Here is a 27,093-nt window from a genome sequence, read left to right as displayed (position 1 = left end):
CCAACTTACGTAGTGTCAGCAAGGCCAGCAGCATTATCTAGCCTTCCTTCTCCTAGAGAAGGTTGGACCTGATGATCTTTCAGGATCCCTGCCAATTCTCATAAGAAAAGCCATGAAGTAGAAACTGAGTATTCACACACAACATTAAAAATGACAATTTAGGAATATTCAGGGCTCTACCAGCAAAGGTTGGAGAGATAGAATAACAAAAAAGTCTATCAATCAGTTATGAGAAGATGAAATGTGCTATCTTAATAGTAAAATGTAAAGTGAGAATTTTACATTATTCAGAAAAAATGCATACATAATCTGTGTATATTTTGCTTTTTGAAGGAACTATTTTTCTCATGTTACACAATTATGCTACAGAGCCAATAGACAATGGCCAATAACTTTATTCACAGGATGAGATCAGCTTTGAATATATGAAATTCATAAGTAAAACCAGTTTCTGGGACAAAAGTCACAAAATTCTTAAGCAATTCAATGTTTGTAATTAAATATAATAATATAGTGTCTAATATGCACAGGAATTGAACTTTGACCATTCAAGCAATGGTTTTTGAGCTGCTCTTTGAGTAACTACAGATTTTTTCACAGTCAGGATAGCATTTAAGATCTGAATCACTAATACAGTCAATTAAAGCATAAGCGAATAATAATAATGGATGTGAGTCCTGCCAAAATCTATCATTACTCTATGACAAATAAAACCAAAAGTGGACTGAATTCTTGTATTAGCAGCCTAAATAACTTAATATGGCCAGGTATATTTCCTTTTCACATTTCTAAAAAGGACTTTGATCAATATTTGCTTTTCTTTTTCTTTTTCTCTTTTTCTTCTTTTTCTTTTTCTTTTTCCTTTTCTTTTTCTTTTTCTTTACCTTTTTCTTTTTCTTTTTCTTTTCCTTTTTCTTTACCTTTTTCTTTACCTTTTTTCTCTCTTTTTCCTTTTTTCTTTTTCCTTTTTCTTCTTTTTCTTTTTCTTTTTAGTTCTTTTTTGTTCTTTTTCTTTTCCTTTTTTCCCTCTTTTTCTTTTCCTTATTCACTGTTTTGTTTTGTTTGTTTGTTTTTTTCCAAAGAAAATAGAAACAAGTATGCTTATTATCAGCTATCTTTTCTTTGTCCCCTTAAGTGCCCTTCCTTCATTATTTCAGCAAACTTGCTAACACAGCCAACCACAATAAGGTCACAGAAATAAGCTTCTTACAACAAGATTACTACAGACTAAATTTATACCTTGATATAAAAAACACCTATTGTCACTATATTTTTGCATGCAGTGGATTACTGCATCAAGACAAATCACAGAGTTTATGGAAATTCAAGGAAATTAAACAACTCTGTAATATACCTTAAGAGAGAAGTGGCTTGGCTCTTTCTTTCTTTCTTTCTTTCTTTCTGTCTGTCTCTCTTTCTTTCTTTCTTTCTTTCTTTCTTTCTTTCTTTCTTTCTTTCTTTCTTTCTTTCTTTCTTTCTTTCTTTCTTTCTTTCTTTCTTTCTTTCTTTCTTTCTTTCTTTCTTTCTTTCCTTCCTTCCTTCCTTCCTTCCTTCCTTCCTCCCTTCCTCCCTTCCTCCCTTCCTCCCTTCCTCCCTTCCTCCCTTCCTCCCTTCCTCCCTTCCTCCCTTCCTCCCTTCCTCCCTTCCTCCCTTCCTCCCTTCCTCCCTTCCTCCCTTCCTCCCTTCCTCCCTTCCTCCCTTCCTCCCTTCCTCCCTTCCTCCCTTCCTCCCTTCCTCCCTTCCTCCCTTCCTCCCTTCCTCCCTTCCTCCCTTCCTCCCTTCCTTCCTTCCTTCCTTCCTTCCTTCCTTCCTTCCTTCCTTCCTTCCTTCCTTCCTTCCTTCCTTCCTTCCTTCCTTCCTTCCTTCCTTCCTTTCTCTAGTTCTTCAGAAAGAAAGAAGGAAGGAAGGGAGAAAAGGACGAAGGGAGGAAGAATTCCTGAAGCACTCAAAGACATAAAGTGATTTATCATTAAGTACATTCAGTAGTTATTTGGAGGCAATTCTTTGCAGAAAAATAGCTTGATAACATGAGTAAACAAATTCCTAGTTTTGTTTAAAATAGGTAAAATCAATCACTGCACTCTATGATAAACCAAGCTTTTCATAGAGCTGCATGCTGTAATGAACATTTATGGTGCAATATTTTCTATGTTCTGTGCAGTTCTGTGATTGTACATTTTGCTCTACATTTTTGATATGTATTGCATTATTGGTCTGAAGAACTCTTAGCTTTTCAATGGCAGCACTACAGTCTGTAATTTTTGATGGCTCCAGGTTTACAGGATCCACAATGAGACAACTATTACAAGAGAATATGTCTTCTACTATTCTCTCAAATACCAAAACTGATGCTACTTATTTCTGAAAATCCTCACATAAATGAACCATACTTTCTGTGATTAAAAATGGGAAACTTAAATTAACAGTGTACAAACCTACCGCATACTTGGGCATCAGTTAAGCAGTGATGTGAGTATAAAAGCTCTTGCTAGTAAGCATGTCTAGTGATAAGCATATACATTTGTAAAGAATCAGTTCACTCTTCCAGATGTGTTCTGAAACATTTTAGAACTCAAAAGACCAACCTCTGTCTGTAAATTCCTCCCAGTATATCCACACCTTAAATAACTGGAGACTCACGAGTGGTGGCTGTGGTGCTTTTGCAGACATTACTCTGACTTAGCTCCAATCATTGGTCATATGATTGAAACCCACCATATAGGAACCCAGGACATGGACTTGTGACACACAGTGCTATTTGACAGAGCTCATGATAGAAGTATAACTAGCACCTGGCCACCATGACTCTTACCACAGTTTATTTAAATAGCCTCTCTCTTGTGTCTTGATCTTGTGTGTCAAGTCCAATTCATTACAACATCCTAGATCAGTCTGATCTACTTCATTGGATATGTGCTGTCCTGCATAGACAGTAGTATGGATTTGAACCTGCCAGGGCACAATGAGATGGGGGTGCAAGTTAAACAAGTGTTTCTTGAGCTGTACAGGAAGGTGGACACATCCACTGGTTCCCATTCTGACAGATGAAGTAGTGGTGGATGCAGGAAACAAAAAACAATTGGAAATGATGAAACAGAGTTTGAACTAGGATCATTGCACTGGAAATAATGATTCATACTTGCACATGCAATTTTATAGATATTTTCCACAATCGGACTTATATTTCCTGTTTTCAGATAGTGCCTGATGCTTTAGTAGGACATGCCAAAATATAATGCCACTGATCATTATAAAGGCAAAAACTATTTACTCAGTATTAAGAAGTGACAGTTTAATAATATTTATGCACAATGTATTGCTGACAAAATAGTTTCAATTTCTCCCCCCTCCTTTCTTTCCATTTTGAGACAGAAATGAACAACGTCTAAGAAAGCAAGTATTAGCAGTGTACCACTGAAATACAAGATAAACTTGCATTTTAGCTTCCTGTGATAGCAAAATGGTGCTCAGGGTTTCATATTGAGGTACCTTCAATGAAACATTAAGAAAATATAAGACTCAGAATCAAATAAAATTATTTTTACATTTCACTCAATCACCAGTCAAAGCTTGTAAAATTTCTTCTAAATTGAGTATTTTACATTATTCCTATTTAAAATGTTATACTTCCATGAGAAATGTATTTTCTCTGAAAGAAGTGTCCTGACTTTGATATATTTCTACCACCTGAAAGAAAAATCTTCCAAACAAAAACATCTTAATTCTGAATTAAAGCAATAAACCCTCTCAAAATATATATACGTTTTCTTCAGTCTTATCTATTTTAGCAGGTCAGAAAGTCTAAAGTATTATTTATGATACTTATTAACGTGTTCAACTAAAAAAATATCACAAATACTTTACACAAATCACTGGGGACTAAGTATCAAGAAAATTGTATGTGCTTATTATATTTTGGTAGGCTTAAATAAGATTCTAACCCAGACTATTATCTGCTTCTACCATATGTTCTTTCTGCTTGTTACTACTTACAATTCCTTGCTGGCTTTAATGATTAATTGTGCAGCCCTTGCTTTTGTGAAAAAATCTGACTGTCTTGTGAATGGCTGTGAATATTTCTATAAGACTTCATCACTTGAATAACAGTTTCTGAAGTGTTCTCTAGTACTTGATACTACTTCTAAGGTTGGAGCATTCATAAGAGTGCTCTCACTTAATATTTTTTTCGTGATAAAGTCAGCATAGCTTCCAGCTCCTGTGTTTTACACATCCACTCTACTATATTCATGAATTTGCAATGCTTTCATTACCTTCCAGATTCTCAGCAATCCACTTAACTTTGTTAAAATCATAGGTTAAAAATTATTAGAAAAAAGACATGTAAACTTCAGAACACGAGCACTCCCTCACTTATATTTGAATCTATAAATACAAAACCAAACATTCTGAAAACATCATAAAATACCTGAATTTTATCTTAGAGTAACTTTAGAGCAATATATTTTTTCCACTGCTAGCCTTAATGATGATAAAATTATCTGAAGTAATATGCATATACAAAATATTTTGTCTAATTGGTCCTCAATTATTTGTGGCCTCTAAAATAACTGGTGTATAGAAATCATTGTTAAGCTCTGCACTGCAGAGGAAAGTTCTTGCTTGGAAAGCAAAAGAATTGTGTCTCCACTGGAAGTAAATCACATGGAGAGCTAAATGTAAGATTAGAAATTGTGAAATTATTTCCTAGAAACTGATATAGTTTAGTAATACCAGACAGAAAGAAGAAAGGCATCAAAGTGTACGAGCATAAATGAATGGTCTTTCCATAAAGATGCAAAACAACACTACCTATAATATGGGAGAGAGAGGGAGAAGGTGAGTAGAGGAAGAGAGGGAGGGGGGAGAAAGGAAGAGCAATATAGGTGTTCTTTTTTGTTGTTGTTTTGTTTGGTTTTGCTTTTTATAATTAATGCATAAACGAAAGCTCTTCTTTTTTTATCTATTCTTTCAAGGAGCAGTGGTATACTTCAAGGACAAATGACAACTCAGGAATTACAGAGGAACCTAATTTTAGTCCAAATGAAATTGAAGAGCTTGTACAAATGATTACCAGGCACCACTGACTCATGTTTGAAGCTGGCTCACTGAAAGGAGATTTCACAAATAAGCAAAGGCTATATTCAGCAAATTAACTAGGAAAGATTTTAGTTGTTCCTAGGGATCTTAAACAATCTGTTAACTCCTCAAAGACCTGAAAGGTATTCATAAGTTAGAGTAATTCCTTGCCCTGTAGACTTCCAATCAGATATACTTTCAACGGGATTTCTAGAACTATCTGGCAGAGCCAAATCAGCCACTTAATTTGAAAAATTCTCCCTTAGGACAGGGGCAAAAATGGGGCAGCTTTGTAAAAGATCGAAATGGTTTACCTAGGATCTAAAAGTGTAAAGGGCAGAAAGTTGATATACAGCCTGCATTTTAATTAGTGAATTTATAATTGATATACATGTAAGAAATTCTGCTTGCGTCATGGAGAGAATAAAGTGATCTCTGGCAAAGATGGAAATAAAAATATTTCAGTGTCCAGCCACAAGAAGATAGAAATGATACTGTCAACACAACACTTGGAAAATCTCTTGACTGGAATTCTGAGTCTGAAGTCTATGCAACTCAACTTTGCTAATTTCTGTGACAGTTAAAAAATATATGTCAATTCTCCTGATGCTCAGTTTGGCATTTTAATGTATTTCGTAATGATAATACAAAATTTTTGTAAATAAATTCTAAAACTTAAAATGGGGATGTATATCAAAGTCTTACTCAAAAGAAAGGAGGAAAAGGATTAGTTCAGATCAGGACCGATTTGATATAGAATTTGTTTGTTTTGTTCTCTTCTTCAGCAAAGATATATATGTAGGTTGCTCCAAAAGTAGTGCCTCTCATTTGTTTCCACAACGAAACACAACAAATATAAAGAGAACAATAATACTATTTGACAGAACAAATTCTTAGCTACAAAACACTCTTTTTCAACACAGTCACCACCACTAGCTACACATTTTGGCCAGCAAGGTACAAGAGGACTGCACGCAGTACTCATAAAAATTTGCACCAGCAGCGGTGACACACACTGTTGCTATCACTACTGCTGAACTGCAGCACCCACCACCTCACTGTGCTCACATCCACTGAGAAGGTTCAACCACTACTGCTGTACCACCAACATCCACTTCTGATCTTGAGGGTCAATGTAATAAGATAGAAGACGGCACTTCAAGAGCAGTCATGGAATGTACATTCTAAAAATGATTACAGTAGAATGACAGTCAACAAGATTAAAACACTGAGAAAAGACAGAAGGATTGCTTGGAAGAAATGAGTGGCCATCAACACTTTTCCCTACATACATATACAATGATTTAAAATGTGAGTTTCCTATGAAATCCTAAGCTTTCTCTGAATAAATTTACTCAAAAGGTATGCTTTGTAGTAAAAAAAACCCCAACAACCTCATTTGTGAAGCTACTTATTAAATATCACTTTAAATACTTGTATCGCTACTGGTTTTGTTTTATTTCTCATCAGCTTGTTGAAAAACAAATTACACAGTTTGAAGTAAAACATACTTTCTCTTTTTAAAAAAGTAAACAACAATAAAAACTACTTGACACTAATATTAGCAATATCTGCTTTTACATGATTTTTTCAGTATATTTAACTCCACTGATTTTTCTCCTTCTGAAAACTAAAAGGAAAATTAGATTTATAATTCACCATATTTGTGATGAATCAAAATTACAATAAAACTGTACTATTATCCAGTGACACGATCTTGAACCATCTGTTCCATGTCACCCTGACTGAGCAAGGGATGGGACTAGGTAATTTCCAGAGGAGCCCTTCAGCTTTAGTGATGCTATAAACCAATGCCGCTTCTCATAGTTTTTAAGAGCATGAAATCTATGGGATTTCAGAAGTACTTTGATTTATTTGCAAAGCTTCTGTTTCTCTGGAAACGTGCTTTTGTGCCCTCTAGCGTTCAAAATCATAAAAACCATCTATCTTCGATTACATCTAAAATAGTAACACATTCTTAACTGGATCAATCAGCTCCGTATTTCCACTGATCAGGAGAAAGAGTAAAAGCTGTGATCTAAAGATGGACAAGGGGAATTGTTTGTTAGGTTTTCTGAACTTTTAATAGGACAAAAGAATGTAATGAGGCTCTTTGTGCAACAGTTAGAAGCACAGTGCAGAGCTGCACTGAAATGGAGTAACTTTTGTGTATTTTGCAGGAAAAACTTTACATGAAATACACAGCAAGTTGGCCATTGTTCAGGTGATGCACAATGAATTGAAGCTAAAGAAGCTATATAAATGATTTACCACAGATATTTTATTTGATAAATTTTAGGAGAAAAAATATAGATATCTTCACAGCATCATCAGTATACCTTAGCAGGACTCTACATACTTATTCTCTTACAATAATCCCATCCTTATTACTTAAAAGTTACTTCAACTTGCCAGGTGCTAACTGGGAATACCACACATATGAGCAGCTCAAGGAAATTTCTAATACATACTGGTAATTTCTTGGTATAGGTACTAGGGGAGACATAAAGAGCCCTCTTAGACTTTTTGCATCTTGTCAGTATTGGCAAATGGAGGCCACAATAATCACAAAACATTCAAGTTCAAAGACCTTGGCAATAGGAGAATAAGTGCCAACAAAACTTCAACCCTGGATATGGGGAGAGCAGACTTCAGGATGTTCAGCGTGCCAGCTAATAAGGTCCTCTGGTATTCTGCTTTTGAAGGCAGTGGAGTCCATTAATGCTGGGCACTTTTTAAGTACCACCTTGTAGAGCACTGAAGCAGGCAACTCTAAAAAAAGTCAAAAGTTTGGCTGAGCAGGGATTTCCTTTGAGAGCTTAGAAGTGAGGTCGGGGGACATGGAAAAACTACAGAGAAGCTGTTGGACATTGTAGGGAGAAAATGTGTGTTCAAAGATCAGTTACCAAATGATCTTTGATCAAAGATCAAAATATCAATTTTAAGATGGTCAGTACTACTAGGAACAACTTAAAAGAGTTTTTATGTTAACAACAAATTAACAAAAGTACCAGAGACACTGGTCTTTCACTTGATGGGGTTTGCTGCCTCATGAATAAGTATGTGGATAAACAAGAGTTGTCTAATGTGTTCTTTGCCTCTGTCTGGTTCCTGTTCAGCCTACTGGAAGCTGAAAAATGTTGTGCCAGATTCAAGAAGAACAATAAAGAAGACTATGTTTATTACAGGCCTGCCAGACTCACTTTAGTGCTTGCTAAAATTATGGAGAAGATCATTATTGGAGTTACTGAAAAACATTTGAAAGAGAACATAGCGGTAGCTTAAATGGGTTCACAAGAGGAATGTCCTTTTTAACTGAATTATTTTCCTTTCATGTCAAGGGTACTCACCTAATTGACCAGAGGAAGCCAGCTAATGTCATCTTGTTGTATTTCAGTACAATTTTTAAATACTGTTTATCACAGTATCTTTCTGTGTATAGCCAGGCAAAAAAATAATGCAGTGGGTGAACTGATGAGTTGGGCTCAGAGGGTTATGGTAAATGGGCTTACATAAGACTTGCTTCCAGTCACTGGTGGGGTTGCACAGCCTCCATTTTAGGACCAGTTCTCTGCAAAGTTTTTATTAATTAACTGGATGCAAGACTCATGCATAGTAAATTTGCAGATAACACTAAATATGGAGGAACTGTGGTATCCCTTGATTGAAAAGAGGCCTTGTGGAGATATCCTGACAAATTAGAGGGCAGGACAATCACCAACCATGAAATTTAGCAAGAGCAAGTTCCAATCTTTCTACCTGGATGTCTGTACACACTGGGGCATGAGAGGCTTGAGAGCAGCCCTGCAGAAATGGATCTTAGAGTTGACGGCAAATTGAACATGAGGCAGCAGTGTGCCCTGGCAGCCCAAAGGGCCAACTGTACCCTCAGGTGTACCCAGGGTGCCCCAGGCCCAGCACTGCCGGTGGGCGAGGGGAGGGACTGTCCCCCCTGCTCTGTGCTGTGCAGCCTCACCTCTGTGCGGGTTTGGGTACTACAACACAAAAAGTATATAAAACTATTAGACTGTGTCCAAAGGAGGGCTGCAAAGCTGGTGGATGGTTTGGCGGGCAAAGTGTGTAAGGAGTGGCCAAGTCCCCTGGGTTTGTTCAGCTCAGAGCAGAGGAGCTGAGGGGAAGCCTCATGGTTGCTGCAGCAGAGGGCAGCGCTGAGCTCTGCTCTGTGTGACAGCGACAGGGCACCAGGGAAAGGCATGGAGCTGGGGCAGGGGAGGGGCAGCTGGGGGGTGGGAGCAGGATCTGCACCAGAGGGTGGTCGGATCCCGGAACAGGCTGCACAGGGCAGTGGTCATAACCCTGTCCATAACCCTGTTTGCAGGAGTTCAAGGAGCATTTGGATATTGCTCTCAAGAATACGGTTTGATTTTTGGTGGGTCCTGTGTAGAGCCAGGAGTTGAATTTAAGATCTTTGAGGATCCCTTCAAACTCAAGATACTGTATAATCTAAGAGCTATTTTAGGATGACGCAAACAGGATGAACACACACATATAGATGCAATTTTTTTTTTTACTGTTGTACTGAGTATCAGACTCTAAGTTTACTATTTTACTTTGCATATAATTTTAATGGATATTGGTGACCTGGTAAATTTTTTTAGTTGGAAATTTAGTCTTCCAATTTAATATCAGATAAAATATATTCGAAATTACATAAGAAATACCTGTCATTGATATCTTCTTGAAAAACTGATCAGTACTGTCCTAGGGGAAAATCCTTACTGCCACATGTTGTGAGTCTGAGCTAGGATTCTTTAACTTGTCTTCTCTGTCTACACCTCTTTCTGCTCATCCTTGAGTAAATCATTTAAACAATAAGTGGACCACACACAACAAACCACAGGTTCCTAATCTTGTACCAGCACTATCAACCTAAAAAATATCTAATGAAGAATTTAAAACAAAAAATATACACTAGTTCACCTGTCTCTGACCAGAAAAACATTCATTTAGTATGCATTGACCAGAAAAACATTCATTTAGTATGCATCTCATCTCCATCAACAGTCAAAAACTTAAAAAGACCTTAGAAAAAAAAGACCTACCATGTGATAATACTTTCCCAGAATTTGCTACTAAACTTCAACAAATTGTGACTGGGTGACTTTAGAGCTAAAGATAACTAAGATTTGCATTGGTTTGGTTTGTTTGTTTCTGGATTGTTATTTTTCTTTTAATTGCAGCATGTTCCAAAATATTTGCTGAAGTCTAGTTTTACAGCATTTGATGTTTAGAATGGTATAATACAAGTAAGTTTTCTAACCTCACACATAACCATCTCAAATACTACCACTGAAATAACACCTTCATTGACATGCAATGTGTATGTAACTGGCCTAACTATGAGTGCTTACAAATAATTACAATGTTATACAGACAGAATTTTAGAATGTATATCCCACAGAAGTATCTTTACCACTTTTAATCTTTGTGTGAATGAAGTAGCCTACTTTGTCTTGAATGACTTATTTGGTTAAGTAGCTAATGTATTTCATAGAGTTTTGGTTTGCACTTATGGAAAGCTTTGAAATTTTGCAGTACTAGTGAATGCTATACAGAAAAAATACAATCTGACAGAAAGACCTAACTGAATTTTTCTGGTTTTATGGAACATTTAATATATTTTTTTCATATTATAAACTTTTTTTTTTTATTATTATTCCTTTCATAGCAAGTCTTTCTTTGGAAATCATAACCAGAAACTCAATGTATTTGAGAAAAGCATCTGAATGCCTCCAAGCCTTTACTCTTACCAATCATGTTTTGACTGTTTAGAATGGACTCTTGAATTTTCAAAGTACGAAAAAATTTTAAGAAAAACTTTGCATTTGCATGAGAAAGCTAATGAAGCACTCAGATATAGCAGAAAATAAGTTCTGTTCTTCTATACAAAAATGTTTATAGCTCTTTTCATACCAAAAATGCCTGACAAACCTGAAGTGATTAAACACTATGGTATGCTTGTTCTTCCTTTGAATCTGAAGAGAGGCAGAACAGAAGGCTAAAAGGTTAAACTAGTTGAAAGTACATTTAATGTGACTAAAGCACAAGATCCACACAGTTTTGATAACAATAATACATTCCTCTTTTTTTCCTTTGAAACAATTTATTCAGCTAGTCATCACGAGGTGTCTGGCGAGCTAAAAGAAAAGGGAAAAAAAAGAAAAGGAAAAGAAAAAAGAAAAAAAGGAAAAGAAAGTAAAAAGGAAAAGAGAAAAAAGGACTTGCCTCACACCTATACTATTCCAGAAAAGAGATGTTGAGTAGTCTAGAATTGGCTGCTCCTACAATAACCTTGTGACTAGTCTTATACTGAAAAAAAATGAGTTGATACTGGTGAACTGGATTGCAAATAAAAAGGTTTCAGAAAGAAGGTCTGAAATTGAGTCAGTGAAAATTTCTCTTCCTTCCAAATCCTCATAGGCATGAAGGAACATACCACCCTGCTGATTTTTGCTTTTCCAACAAGTTTTCAACATGGTTCTTTTCATTACCATAAATAGGAACAAAAGTAAGATATTCACTTTTTTTTTTTTTTCTTTTTTTTTTTCCCTTTAAATTAATGGTAAAAGCTGCTTCATTGCCATGAACATTATTTGGTCAGGAAGAGTCAGTGTGTTTTATATTTATGTTTTCAGCCAAAAACTATTCTTTCCTTATAAAAATACAGTCCTGATGAAAATCTATACAAAAAATCTGAGTTCTTCCTCTGGATTTACATCAAATACTTTCTTTCACTTTGAAGAAGCCCCATTAAGATCAAGCCCAATTATTTTTGCTGTACTGCCCTGTAAACATATGACATGCTTTAACAGATGCCTTTACTAGTAGAGGAATTGTACAGAAATTTGTCCCATTAAAAGAAAGATTTTGGAACAAAACTATTAGCAGTTTTTGAAACACAAGTAAGTATAAAATAGAGATCTGAAAGTTCCCAATGGTAATCTTCAATGTAGGTTTCATAACAGAATTTCTAACTGTTCTATCTGAAAGGTATAAGTCATTGATTCTGTTCTTTGGTATTCTTAAATGATGTAGCAGTTGTGATTCTCTATTGTATTGCAAGGTTATATTTGAGTAAAACATTGAGTACTATGTTACTTTGCAGCCTTCATTGCCAGAACACTAAGTCATTTTCATCAGCTTCACAATTTCAGAGAAGAGACAATATTTAGTTGAATGAATAAAGATATTTTGGAAATTACTTCAGTGATATTTCTGTAAATCAGGAGTTGATTGCAACAGATGAAGCTGAATCATCACTCAATCAGTGCTGAAATCAGGAAGCGCAGCTGCAAAGTGCATTGATTTCATATTTCTTATGATGTTAAGAAAGCGTCAAGACATTTTTACCCTTTCTGATCAGATTTTGACACTGCAGAGATTATTTTGTATTATTTAATAATTTATGGTAAAATATTTTACTGAGTTTGGGTGGTTGTACTCTTCTGTTATTTTTGGGTACTTGTTTTCTCATTAGAAGCCTAGATATTTTACATGTTTTCAGCTGTAAACTTTTCTGATGAAATAGCTTCAAAAATCTACGGAAATGCATCAGCTTTAAAGCACATAAATGTACAAAGAGCAATTTTCATAAAATATAAGTTTTCTATCATTCATAGAGCTGACTTTTCAAAATTCAGACATATTCTGGGGGAAATCTCAAGCATAATAATTTTTAACTGGTGTCAGTATTTAGAAGTGTGTTGGATGATCCTGTCTGCCTGAAACCCAGCTGTTACAAGAACACATAACTGCTACAGGGTTCACCATACTTTATTGTGACTGAATTAGCTGGCAACTAAAGACATTTCTGAAAAAAAGTAATCCCATAAGCTCAATTGAGTTTTCCTTCCCAGAAAAACTGAACTATTTCCAGCTTTTGGGGAAAAGAGAGAGAGAGAAATCTATGCAGCTGAATATATGAAAAAGGAAGAAAAAATACTTGAAATCTGATCTCAAAATTTTTGCACAGATATTGATTACAGGCCATAGACATTGATAACAAGACTAATGCCTTACAAGAATATTTAGAACTAAAGAGAAAATTAAATACTCCTAATAGGCAGTACTGTCATCGAATCTTACCACATAAAGCAACATATTCCTTCAGGGAAAACACTTGTTAACTGGAGGCTAGGAGAAATTTTGAAGCAATAACACTTCTAAAAATGTATGCAGAAATATTTCACCTTATTTTAAAATTAATTTGTAATTGAAGTTCAACAAAGTCAAGTACAAGGTCCTACACCTGCTCAGGGCAATTCCAAGCATAAATACAGGCAACAAATGGATAGAGAGCCCATTTGAAGAATGGCTTGAGGGTATTGGTAGATTAAAAATTGAACTTCTTCTGGCACCTGTGCACTTGCATCCTAGAAAGCCAACTTGTATCCTGAGCTGCATCAAAAGAGGGGTGGCCTGGAGGGAGAGAGAGAGATATTTGTCCTCATCTGTTCTGCCCTTGTGAGACCCCATCTGGAGTACTGCATCCAGGCCTGGGGCACCCAGCACATGAAACAAGTTAGAATGACAGGAAGATTATCAGAGAGTTGCAGGATCCCTCCTATGATGATAGGCTGCCCTCTTCAGCCTGGAGAAGAGAGTGCTCTGGGGAGACCTTATTGTGGCCTTCCATTATTTGAAGAGGCCTATAGGAGAGATGAGGAGAGACTTTTTATTACTGATTGTAGTTAAAGGACAAGGGGTAAATGGTTTTAAACTAAAAGAGGGGACATTTAGATTAGATGTTAGAAGGAAATTACTCAGAGTGTTGTGAGGTGCTGGCACAGGCTGCCCAGAGAAGATGTGGATGCCCCATGTCTGGAGGCATTCAAGGCCAGGTTGAATGGGGCCTGGGAAGCCTGATCTGCTGGATGGCAACCATGCCCATGACAAAGTGGATAATTTGCTTTGTAATAAACCACTTTTCACTTGCTGTGACAGTAATAATAGATAAAATATCGTGGCAGACTGAATAACTGTATTGACTACTCTATGCTATTTAGTTACCATAGTCTGCCTGTCATGTGAGAGACTGAAGACAATACTGGTATTGACCTACTGACTATGTTAGAAAATCACTTCCAAATTTTCATATTGCTATAATGCTCCCATCTCCCTCTGGAGCGATAGGAAAGATGCAGAACCCTTTAACTCACAATGAATCTTCACAGAGGGTGTCCATGCAGGAGGATATCCAAAGCTTTGTTACACCATTTACAAGAAAAATGATGGAAGTTTGGAAAGAAAAAGCAAAACAAACCAGTCCAGTTGTTACTAGAAAACTCTATTCATAGTGAAAAGAATCAGAACATGAAAAAATTTATTTGAAGATTTCTCAAGAAATTAATGCTAAACCTTTTCCCTTTATCATGCAAATGAAAAGTCTTAGTACATGCATACTTTCTCTGAAAGGGATTTCTGTTGGCACTGTTGAAGAAGAGGCCCTGTTGTCTCATTTCTCTATTAAAACCAACTAATACTTTTCCAGCTTCTAAGCAGGAAAACAATATCTAAAGAAAGAGGAATTTCAGCTGAGTAACATGTGTAACCAGTATTCAGGCTTTTCAATAGAAAAACCAGAAGCAGAAATATTTTCCAGAGTAGAACAACTTTGCTAGGTCAGATTAAGAATCCCTTATCCTGTGACTACAGTATTTCATAGCATGGAATAATTTGAACAAGTTTGTGATCAAAATCCTCCATGAAAATTGGATTAGATGAATTTATTAGATAAATAGCTTATCCTTGAAAAGCTCTTCAGTTATGGGGAAAAGTACAGCGACATTTGTTTTTTCACTATCCATTTTATGAACTCATTCCTAACTATTTCCGTAATTAACATACATCTGTTAAATATGAGGGGTGCTCCAAAAGTAATGCTTCATATTTTATTGTGTTAACCCGCAATACCAGAGGTAGATGCTTGTGGTATTTCATAACAGGTCGAACCTTCCCAACCATATTTCATTACATTTCCTTGCCGTGTGACAGACAGATGGGAGCAGAGGGGCATGCACTCATACAAAATGGTGCCTGACATGGAAATGTGTGTGAAACATGTGTGTAATTGAATTCCTCCAATGGCTATCATTGACATTCACCAACACTTGTGTTTATTGAGATAATAATGTTTGTGGATGTGAGCACAGTGAGGTGGTCGGTGGTGTGTTTTAGCAGTGGTGACAGTGAGAGTGGGTCACCTCCACTGATGTAGATTTTTACAAGCACTTACAAGCACTGTGTGCAGGCTCATGTTCATGTTGTATTGACAAAAGTGCATAGCTGATGAATGACTGCATTGAAAGATAATGTTTTGTAGCTGAGAGCTTGCTCTATCATATAGTTTTCTTCATGTCTGCTGTAGTTTCCATGGAAATAAAAAGGAGGCATTACTTTTGGGGTAAACTACATATTTTTAGGTAATTTACAATTCTTTCAAAAACATATTCGCCTAGCTTTATTTCAAGCACCAAGATTCAAAAAGAACTATGTATTTTTCTACTTAAAATAAATACACTGAAAATTGGAAATGGCAGACAACTAGCAATTTTTAAAATAAATGCAGTTCAGGAAACTTGAGACTAAATTCTGCCTATAAAGATTTCATGTTGTACATGTGGCATTGTGCTACTTTAGCTGGAATATACACACTTTTTAAAAACTAAGCTGGAGATTGTCCACAAAGAAAAGAAGAAGTACAGACAGAGGAAATGAGAGTTATGTCTCACAGCCATTCTTTTGGCCAAAATCAGAAGACGAGACAGAAATTTACACAAAATAAATAAATACATAAACTTATTCTATGATTAGTTGAGCTGTATGCTAAAGTCCTAGATAGCAACTATATTTTCCTCATATTCTGGGTATCTGGGCTTATATTACTGAACCGCTAAATTTATGAACTGAGATGAAGTGAAAGTTATTTTTTTCTAAACACATGAATAACTTTATCACACATTCTTAAGACACTCAACCAAGTACTCAAAAAAAGCAAAACCGTTACCTGACTTGTACTCTAATACAAAAAAGAGGCTAATAGTAGTCCCTCATAAAACAGTTGTTGTTGTGCAGAACAATAACCACTACTGTACCAGGTATTGCAGCATGAACTATAGAATCAAAGAAGTACTGGTGGGAAAGAGTTTCTGGATCTCACCTCACCCAATTTCCTGTTGGGAAATGGGCTCTCAGTATCATATTGTATCTCAGATGTGACTTTGTCTCGCTCGTTTTATAATCCCCCAAGTGCAATCACTTCAGACTCTTAGGGCAACACTCTCAAGCATTGTGGTACCCTCCCAGAAAATTAAATAAATAAATAAATAGGCATCCATCTGCCCCAAAGACAATTTGTGATCACTGCCCCATTTCTGATTTTTTCCACTCATATCTTGTCACAGTTCAAAATCCCAACACATACTGTTAGTTCTCTTACTGTACACAACTATTTTTACAACTTGATACAGTATATAGAATTCCATTTCCCATAGTCCAATTAATAATACTGTTAGCAAGTTTGTCACTCATTTTCAGATTTTCAGTATACCTGCCTCTCACTCAGGCCTTGCAGGTGAGGCATTTTATTATAATTTCTGCTGGTGGGGAGAGAGGAACAGCCTTGGAACACTGGCTCTTCTAGCTCTGAAATACCATAGCTTGGTATGAAACACTAGTATGGCACTAGAGATTTAGAATGGACTTACTTCAGACTAATTATCCTAAAATTCGTTCTTTCTCACTGAGGCACCATGTTCTGGCTCCTGTGATAAATCAGCAGAAAAGGTCCCACTAGTGGCAACATGAGGGTGACACTTTTAGTGATAGTCCTGGTATTTCCTTGTATTTGATAACATTTCCCTTGAGAGATGCTATTATCACAGAATCACAGAATTGTAGGGGTTGGAAGGGACCTCCAGAGATCATCGTGTCCAACCCACATTATGTGAACCAGAATTTTATTTTGTGAAATGGAATTTTCTTTCCCTACAACCTTCAAAATGCACTTCAGAACAATTCACACTTAGTTTCCCTTTGATAATTAACATTTCTTCAAAGATGCTCATAGCTGCATCTTTGCCTAGCATGTCATCTCCTATACATTTACTTTCTCATCTGTAAGATAATGGCTTTTCTCAGAGTTCATAAATTGCATTTGTTATTATCATGAATTATGATTTTAGTCTTTGTATTATCTAGAGGTCTTAGCATTGAACTTGGGCTCTAGGTTATTTGCTGTGAAACAAAGAGATTCAAATCACAGACATGCTTTTATATTATTTTCTTTTTCCAGTGGGCAAATCAATCAAATTGATAGCAAAAACGATATCTGATTTTAGTAAGGTTAAGATTTGTGTCTTTGTTGCTCCTTTTTTTTTTCTTTTTCTGTAACATATAGCCTTTTATAAAGAGCCTTTCTAAATAACAAGAAATAAAACAGAACAATATTTGGGTTTCTGAACTTTCTCAATTTAACTGAACATAGTCCAGAATGATCTTTTTTTTGCCATATTAGAGAAGCATAGAATATGGTGATGGATTTACCAGCCCATGAAGATATATTAATGATCCATTCTAATATCAAGAAATTTAAACATTTGAGAAAGCACTGTTAACAAGTATCAGAGAGATTTAACATATTATTAAACATATTGAAATGACAAATCTTAATCCTATATTCAATTCAGAAAACATTATAGTGCTTACTCACTACAGCACTTCAGGAGATGCAAATGAAAGATGCATCTGAGAAATCTGTAATACTGTAATACTGAGGATCACGTGCAGTTCTAAACTCTGGACAAAATTTGAGCTGCAGATGTTTAGTCAATCAGCGAAGCACACAGAAATGACTTCAACAACCCCCCTTCAGCCCCCCCCCCCCCCTCAAAAAAAAAGAGAGAAAGAAAAGAAAGAAACATTATATAATTCTCTATGAAGTGAGAAAAACATGATGATAGAATGAGCAAGTGAGTCTGAAAGTGATTTTATGGCAGGAGAAGTACATCAGTGTCATTGCCTGAAAAATACGGAACTGAAATAGCAAATATTGGAGGTAGAATTTATCAGTTTTCCATTTTGCATGTATGCAACTTCTGCAGTGTTAATGGATAATACTGTTCCTTACCAAGTCACGAATATGCCCAAGAATATAAGCATCTGCTTCAAATTTCCTGGCTTTTCTTGATTTGTGTCAATCATAAAGCTATTTAAATATACATTTTCATTTTCATGTACATTTTCACAGTCGTTGGCTCTCAAAATTTACTTTTTGGAAGGAGTTTATTAATTGAGCTCCAAGAAGGTTTTTTAATAGCCATTTGATTTTGCCTTTATTTAAAGGTAATGAGAAACTAAGGAAAATATAAAATTGTGTTATATGTTTATGCAAACCACAAATGCTATCATTTATCAGGATTCTCTTAAATTGAAAATCTCTGTTATGACTATCCTAATATTTTTACTTAGTATCACAAATTACATTAAAATGATAAATGTCTGATCTGAAAACAACATTGTCATGGATATATCAGATGACTTACAGAACAGGCAGATATTACTGAAAGCAGGAGCATATTATACATGCACCTTTACTTGTCAAAGGTACAGCTATACAATTGAATACTGTATCACACACAAAATCCTAACCAGCTTTTTGCGTAATAGCACAGTAGATAAAAGAACTATACCAAGTCTAATAATCCAGTCTTAACCAGTTTTGTAAGCATGTTTTGTAACCAGTTTTGCAAGAATCAGCTTTGGCCAAATCTCTAGCCTAAACATGTAGATATATTATATATTAGGTAAACTTGTGGAACACAGTGGTCAGATTAATGAGTAGAAAGAGACATAAATTAAATTACATTGTAATTTTTTTGAAAAGTTTGGAGTTAGATTTATGTAACTCAAAGTCTCTGCATTACACTCTCACAGGACTCACAGACCAACAGGAATAACAGTAGTTGCATTTGCTGATAAATAAATAAATGAAATTATAGCTACATATGTGCACATACATATATATACAGTCTAAAATGGTCATAGGCCTAGGATTTTCTCAAAAAATGCTGATCACATTAAACCATCTATTTGCATTTTTAACAACCATTTATATATATAACATATTTATTGTCAAGAAACATGTTAATAAGAAAACTGAGAACTTCTGTGTAGACATCTAAGTATGGAGCTCAAACATTAAACTGTAATACTAACAAAAAAAGAAAATCAAGAGCCAGCTGGAGGAAAATATAGTTAATGTCTATGCCAAGCATATGAAAACAACAGAATGCATTTTTTTCATTATATTTTTGATTTTAGTTTTAATATCATTCTATAACACACCCAGAATTCACATTGCTTGCACAATAGCTCTCACACAGAATAGTAAATAAAGCAGAAGAGCTTCATATTGAGTGATAATTGCTGTCACTGAACATGCCAAGTGTTTCCCATCAATCTGATATTTCACCTTACTGTCATGCATTCTTATGGCCCATTTGTATTATCACCACACGCAGAACTGACTGCGGTGCAGTCCAGTAGACCGCTGTTACAAGTTGTGCCCACGGGACAGGAAGGTTTCTACCAGCTTAGTTCTGCCTCAGACATTCTTTGAAAATGATGGGGCAGAAGGGTCAGTGACATTCTATGAGTTAATTGGAGGTCTTGATGGATGAAAAGCTTAACATGAGCCAGCAGTGTGCTCTTGCAGCTTGAAAAGCAAATGGTATCCCAGGCTCCACCTGCCTGCATGGTGGCCAGCAGGGACAGGGCGGTGATTGTCCCTCTCTACTCTGCTCTTGTGAGGCCCCATCTGGAGTACTGTGTGCAGGTCTGGAGCCCAGTACAAGAAAGACAGAGCTGTTGGCCACAAAGATGATCAGGGGACTGGAGTGCCTCCCCTGCGAAGACAGGTTGAGGGAACTGGGCTTGTTCAGCCTGGAGAAGAGAAGGCTGCGGGGAGACCTCATTGCAACTTTTCAGTACCTAAGGAAGCCTACAAACAGGAGGGGAATCAACTCTTTGAAAGGGTTGATAACAGCAGGACAAGGGGAAACGGTTTTAAGTTGAGGGAGGGAAGATTTAGATTGAAAGTCAGGGGGAAATTCTTTACAGAGAGAGTGGTGAGCTGCTGGAACAGGCTGCCCAGAGAGGTTGTGGATGCCCTGTCCCTGGAGGTGTTCAAGGCCAGATTGGATGGGGCCTGGGCAGCTTGGTCTATTATTAAATGGGGAGGTTGGTGACCCTGCATGTGGCAGGGGGTTGGAGATTCATGATCTTTGAGGTCCCTTTCAACACTGGCCATTCTGTAATTCTGTATGAAATACAGTTTACTTATACACATTGCCGTATGGAATATGAGCAAGTATATATACTTTCATCATTGTCTCTTAGAATCATAGAATCATTTGAGTTGGAAGGGACCTTGAAAAGTTATTTAGTCCAACTCCCCACCAAGAAACAGGGACACCTACAATTAGATCAGGTTGCTCAGAGTCCCGTCCAGCCTGACCTCAAATGTTTCCAAGGATGGGAATTCCACCACCAATCTGCAAAGCTTGTTCTAGTGCTTCATCGCCCTGACTGTAAAAAACATCTTCCTTATATCCCATCTAAATCTCCACTCTCTTAATTTGAAACCATTTCCCTTTGTCCTGTAACAACAGTTCCTGCGAAAGAACCTGTCCCCTTCCTTCTTATAGTCTCCCTTTAGATACTGAAAGGCCACTCTCAGGTCTCTTAAGAACTTTCTCTTCTTCAGGCTGAACATACCCAGCTCTCTCAGCCAGCCCTTGTAGGCAAGATGCTGTCTCCCCTGGATCATTTTTGTGATCCTACTCTAACATGCTCCTTCAGGTCCATGTTTCTCTTGTACTGAGGATTCCATATCTGGATGAAGAACTTCAGATGAGGTCTTAGGATGCAGAGTAGAAGGACATGGTAACCTTCCTTGATCTGTGGGCTGCACTTCTTTCAATGAAGTCCAGGATGCAGGTGGCTTTCTGGGCTGCAAGGACAAACTAATGACTGATGTCCAGCTTGCTATCCACTGTACTCCTCACATTTTGGAAAGAATTTGGAAAAAAGGATTTTAAGGGGGACTGTGTCAAAGGTCTTACTGAAGTCCAGAAATACAACATCAGTGGCTCTTCACTCATCCATTGATGCAGTTATGCTATCATAGGTCTGTCAAGGATTGTCTCATATCACTTTCCCCTTCCATATGCCTCAGTAAGCTTCCAGGAGGATATGTTCCATGATCTTTCCCAGCACTGAGGTGAGGCTGATAGGTTAACAGTTCCCTGGATTGTCCTTTGCACCCTTTTTAAAAATGGGTGTGAGTGACGTTGCCTTTTTTCCAGTCACCAGGAATCTTACCTGACTGCCACAGCTTTTCAAAAATCATTAGAGGGGTTTGGCAACTACATCAGCTAATTCCCTTAGGACTCTGGGATACATCTTGAGGGGACCCATAGATTTACAGACATTCAGGTTCCTCAACCATCAAGTTCTCTCCTAAAAGCTGTTAGACAGCTGCTGACCTGTTTATATTTCCACAGCCTATTCACTGTTTGTAAGAACTTTGTATTGCCTGTATTTGTATTGCCTGTATTAAATCTCAACTACTCTGCTAAGTCTTTAAAGCCCTCTTCAGATTATTGTCAGCCACACATTTTGTTAGTACTTCCTATTTCAACACATAAATTAAGATCATCACACAAGCTCGCTTAGGTCTTCCTACTTTACTCTGAAAGTTTGAAATGTAGAGGAAACAAATCTAAACCAGCTGGATTCTTGGTTTGTACTAATTTAATCAAACCCACGTTTCTCTAGTTTGCAAGCCACAAAACAATACCATAAGCTTTCCTATTATCAGTTGCATAAAATTCTCAGCTTTTCTCCTAAGTCCAGTTATCTTGCTAAAAAACGGAATCACACTGGTTGAATGTAATTTATCTTAATCTACATTGGCTGTCAGAGTTCTTTTCCATTTAATTGTCTACTAGTTGCATATAAAGTGATTGTGTGATAAATCATTAACTATCTTTCTGGGCATGAAAATTAAGGTTCAAGCATGCATTCAGGCTTGAAGAGTCCATTCTTCAGCAAAACCACAAAAACCATTGGTGTCCATGCTTTTTGGCCACCACAAGCTCCAAGCATAATAGTTTGGCTTTGATTTCTGACAGACAAAAGACAATATATTAAACCAGCCAGAAGTTAGAAATACCGGAAAATATATCTGCCACAGTGAATTGGAAAGTATATTAATACACAGAACAAACACTATGCTTGGTTCAGGAATTGATTCACAAGCAGATCAAACATCTATTTCAGTATTAGGAAGAAAGCAGATGGAGGAGGGCACTGAGAACTTATCTGTTTTATTTTGTGATTACAAAATACTGCCCAGGCTCTCAAATATCAACCATGGAGACTGAAGCTAAAGCATTTTTCATTTTGTTTTGTTTTGGAGGTATGTCTTTAGTGTTTTCATGGTTGGCTTGTTTGTTTGTTTAAGCCAGCATGTTAAAAAAACTTAAAATAAGATTTTCACTTTAAAATTTATCTGAAGGAACTGGAGCTGACTAAGAAGTGAGGTTTGTGCTGAAAGCAGGCCAGCTATAAAAACAGAGTGGGCTCTAAGTGTTCTTTCTTCACAGTTATCTTAAGCCTCAATTCAGATGTACCAAAAAGAATAGGCTACAAAGCGAAAACAATCAATTGAATCTCAGTGAGCTCTATCCAGCAGCACAATCACCCAGGGTTTTTATGTTGAAAGGAATTAACCTAAGAATTTTTTTACTGATACGCAGAATATTGTCTGTTGATAAACAGAAGATATGTATATATGTATTACATTATATTTATGCCCAGGAAAAGAAAAGCTGGAATGAAGAAAAATGGATAGCTTAATGCCATAAAAGAATCAGAAAAATGTTTCCTTCTGTTGGAAGTTGTCTACACAATGTATATACTTAAAAAGTAATTGTTCCAAATCTATGCTGGTACTGCTCACAAAAGAAGGAAAGAAAGTATTTGATTAGCTTCCACAATAGCAGCTTATAAAGCAGAGAGATAAGGGACTGTTGGGTTCACCTGACATTTACTGTAGGAAAAATTGTATGTTTCACAGAAACTGAAGAGTGTGTGCAAACTCTTTCAGGCACTTTGCCCAGAACAAGATGACATATTAAGAGAAGGACAAAAGGGACAGAAATTGCAAGGTAGTGTGAATAAAGCCTGTGTTACTTACAGGAGCCAGTGCTGTAACTATGACATGGCTAGGCATCTTCTCTACACTGAAAGGTCAGGAGCAATCAGCTAACCAGAGATCATGATTATGGAGAGCAAGGTGGGAAAGAGAATGGGAATATTCCTATGAGAAACTGTTTTATCAGTCAGTTTAAGATCTTTTTCATCATGCTGCTACAGCGTGTACATAGAGTTGAAAACATCATATACTGAAGCAGAATTTGGTTCAAGCATTTTGGAAGTATCGAAAGCGGTTGTTTCCAAAATAATATAGCTCCATAAAAACATATCTTAAAAATGACCCTGAAGCAAAAAGAAAAAAAAAAGTTTTTAGTGAAAATTTCAGACAGAATAAAACATGAGTGCCTAAATGTTCCAATGCAGGACCTGCTTGTGAATTAAGGTTGCTCAGATCAGCCAGAGAAAGAAAATAAAAAGGTAGCTGGTTCCATGTTACAAAGCACTCGTGCCATGGGTGAAGAAACATTCAATATGGATTTTAATAAGCAAATTTTATGTCAAAATCAGACTAGCCATGTGTTCATTACAATGCCAAATCCAGCTCTACCAGGTTGCCAATGAACTATACTATACTATAGACTGTATCTAAAAACAAACCAACCAAAACAACCTAGTTTTCCCCTGCATACTGAACATGAAAAAGAGGAATTTGTCTGTGTTTGTAGAATCTCAATTAAAACAAATGTTTTTTTTCCCCCTCTGATTGATTTCAAATCAAGTCAACTGCTTTTCAACACAGTACATCATAACAAACTTTTATAATATCATTACTAACTTTTATATTCTATCCTAATGGATATCAAGACATAACCAAGATATGACTATTAGTCCCAGTCCTACCCTCCACCACTGTATCACTGCAACTGAAACACAAGGATAACACTGAATTGATGAATAGTTTAATGTTTTGTCAAACAAACAAACAAACAAACCAAAGCACAACAGCTGTAATCAGATATATGCCTACATGAGAAACTGTCTTCTTTTTTTGGGTACTACTTTTGTCATTTCATCCTATTCCACAACTGAATCCTAATGCAGAATGAGAATTTCAAATGATCCCAGATTTTAAAAGGCCTGCATTTGAGACTACTTGTATGTACTCAGCATTAAAATTTTGAAGTGTTCCTTTTGCATAAGTCATCTGAGAGTCATCTTGCATGTTAAGTACTGCATTTAGTGCAACCTTTGAGGACCTACCAGAAGAAAAACTACTAGCAACACTGGGGAAGAAGAGATTTCAGGATGTTTAGGGTGCTAGTTAGTAAGGTCCTGGAGTATTCTGGCATAAAAATCAAGTGGAAGTGAGGTTGGGCAACATTAGAGAGCTACAGAGATGCTACTTGCTATAGCAGGGAGAAAATTTGTATGTCTAAAGCTCAATTAGAGTTTGAGCTAGCCAGTACTTTGAAGGACAACAAAAGTGGTTTATATATAAAGATATTAACAGAAAATAAAGGGCTGGAGATAATGTCTGTTTGTTACTTGATGAAGTTCACAAATAGAGACCTGGATAAAGCTGAACCATTTAATGCCTTTCCTCTGTCTTTAACACTGGTGATTGGCCTTGGGACAACGTAGCACTGAGTTGGACGACTGTGACCATAGAAATGATGAAACTGAGTCAGAGGAGGCTCATGGAACAGGTTCCCCTGGGCAGTGGTCATGCTTGCTAGAATTCAAGAAACATCTGGACAACGCTCTCAGACACAGGGTTTAAATTTCAGGTGGTCCTGTGTAGAGCCAGGAGTTGGACTCATTGATCCTTGTGGGTACCCTCCAACTTGGGATATTCTATCATTTTAGCAAGTTCTACCTTAAACTTGTATACAACTGAAAAAAATGTGAAATGAACACTTTATGTCTTTGAAGTTAACCTGTGCTTAACTCTCCTGTTCTCTGAAAGAGAGCAAGGAGTTCCATACCTCACACTTTTGCATGCATAAGTTTTGCAAAGAAAGTGAAACGATGCATAAAGGACCATGATTTTTTGTAAGATGGGGAAGAATTTAAAATCCTAATTTTAGGTTTGTTTTTTTTTAAAAAATTCATTTCTATTTGAACATGCATTTCTCATGAGAGAAAGAAGAACATGCAGTAGCATAATGCACCAACCTCTTTGAAAACACAGACACTACAATTTTACATGAAGGTTAAGCTCTGAACTGGAATAGCTATTTATTAAGAAAGGGTCTTCTTTGTGACAATGGCCTTGGAGTTGGAGACCAACAGATGTATCACAAAATATTTAGTAGATGTTAGCATCAGCCTCCATATGTTATCCTATAGAAAGAAATTCAACCATTGCTATAGAACCATTGTGTTATAGAAATTCAATCATTAGGCTATAGAAAGAAATTCAACCATATGTTATGCTATAGAAAGAAATTCAACCATTCAAAGTATGCAAAAGTTTGCCTTCCGCTGATTTGCTAAATTATGAGACAAATATATTTCAGATTACAATATATTATACATAACATGTAATGCATAACATCTGACAAATAGGATTTAGAATAATTTGTGACTAATCAAACTCAAAGTATATTCTTGCTTGAAATTTACAGGCAACAGTAAAATTAATTTACTAGTCTTGGAAAATGTAGGTAACATTTCTTCCCTAAAAATATTGAACTTTTTATTACTGCACATACATAAAGTATTGTCCTGTTCAAAGAGGAAAATATTCTGATTTGACTGTTCATAGCTTTGTGTAAAACGAAGATAAATTTGTTCTGATTTAAGACAGATATTTTTTGTAGTTACCTAGTACTGATTTTTTTTCATTATGCTTCTCTTCCACAATTCAATACTGAATATAAACAAAGCAAGGAAATTTTTTCAGTGTGTCCCTTCTCCGCCTTCTACTACACACACACACACACACACACACACACACACACACACACAAATACAGAAGACTGAAAAACAAGGAGCTGTACACAATGCAAACACTTTGCTGAAGAATAATAAACTCTCATACCGTCTCCTTTGCTGTTTAATATCAATTGGCTTGTTAATAGCATAAGGCGATCCATGAATATAAGCACTCTGGAATCTAGCCACTTTCTTCAGAGTCAGGTGCTCACAGTTGGATGGTAAACTCATTTTATCCTGATGGAAACAACATATAACTAATGGCCAAAAAGATGCATTCCTGGGAAAACTGGAAAGAGAATGTATTTGGCTTGAAAGAAAAAGCTCCTCTTTTCAGCTGCTGCAGCCCCCTTGTGAATGCAGGAAGTTGGCTGCTTATTTCCATCCAGTCATACTCCAACCAAATCACTGATTAAGCAGATAAAGAGGAAAGTCTGTCAGAAACTGTCCTCCTCCACCCTGAAGAACTAATATTTTCTCTCTTTTTTTTTTTCTTGTGTGTGTATGAAGATAAACCATAAGCACATCTCAACCAGTTAGGGCTAATGTCTAAAAATGCGACAGACCAAATTTACTCTCATGCAGCATGCGAGTGGGTTAGCAGAGCTACCTTTACATATATCAAAAGATCTCCGTGGGAGGAGAGAGATCCATCCACTGTTACATACGAAAAAGTCAAACAACTTTTCAGATGCATGATCTGAACTCAGATTGGATTTGTTACACAAATTATTTCAGGATTTTGGCCACGTAAAGAGATGATTTTATACGCCTCTGTAAATGGGAATTTTGATATTATGTGAGATGTTTTTTACTGCACAGAAGCATGTTCTTTGCTGT

General features: G+C 36.5%; 1 protein-coding gene across 5 annotated transcripts in view; it reads right to left on the bottom strand.

Annotated features, from left to right (window-relative positions):
• PDE4D (phosphodiesterase 4D) overlaps positions 1 to 27,093 on the bottom strand; it is a gene marked incomplete at both ends in the record, with an annotated part of 482,189 nt that overhangs the window by 167,093 nt on the left and 288,003 nt on the right. The window contains one exon of one of the 5 annotated variants that reach the window (XM_079548415.1): positions 26,360 to 26,484. The exons of the other annotated variants lie outside the window; for them this stretch is intronic. Within the exon in view, the coding sequence (XP_079404541.1) occupies positions 26,360 to 26,484 (125 nt within the window). Of the gene's footprint in view, positions 1 to 26,359; positions 26,485 to 27,093 lie in introns of those variants that run through there. 5 annotated transcript variants of the gene reach the window in all.

The sequence above is a fragment of the Tetrao urogallus genome (assembly GCF_951394365.1).
Source record: "Tetrao urogallus genome assembly, chromosome: Z".
Taxonomy (NCBI): Eukaryota; Metazoa; Chordata; class Aves; order Galliformes; family Phasianidae; genus Tetrao; species Tetrao urogallus.
Note: the sequence above shows the minus strand (reverse complement) of the source record. Positions and strands in the feature narration are given on the sequence as shown.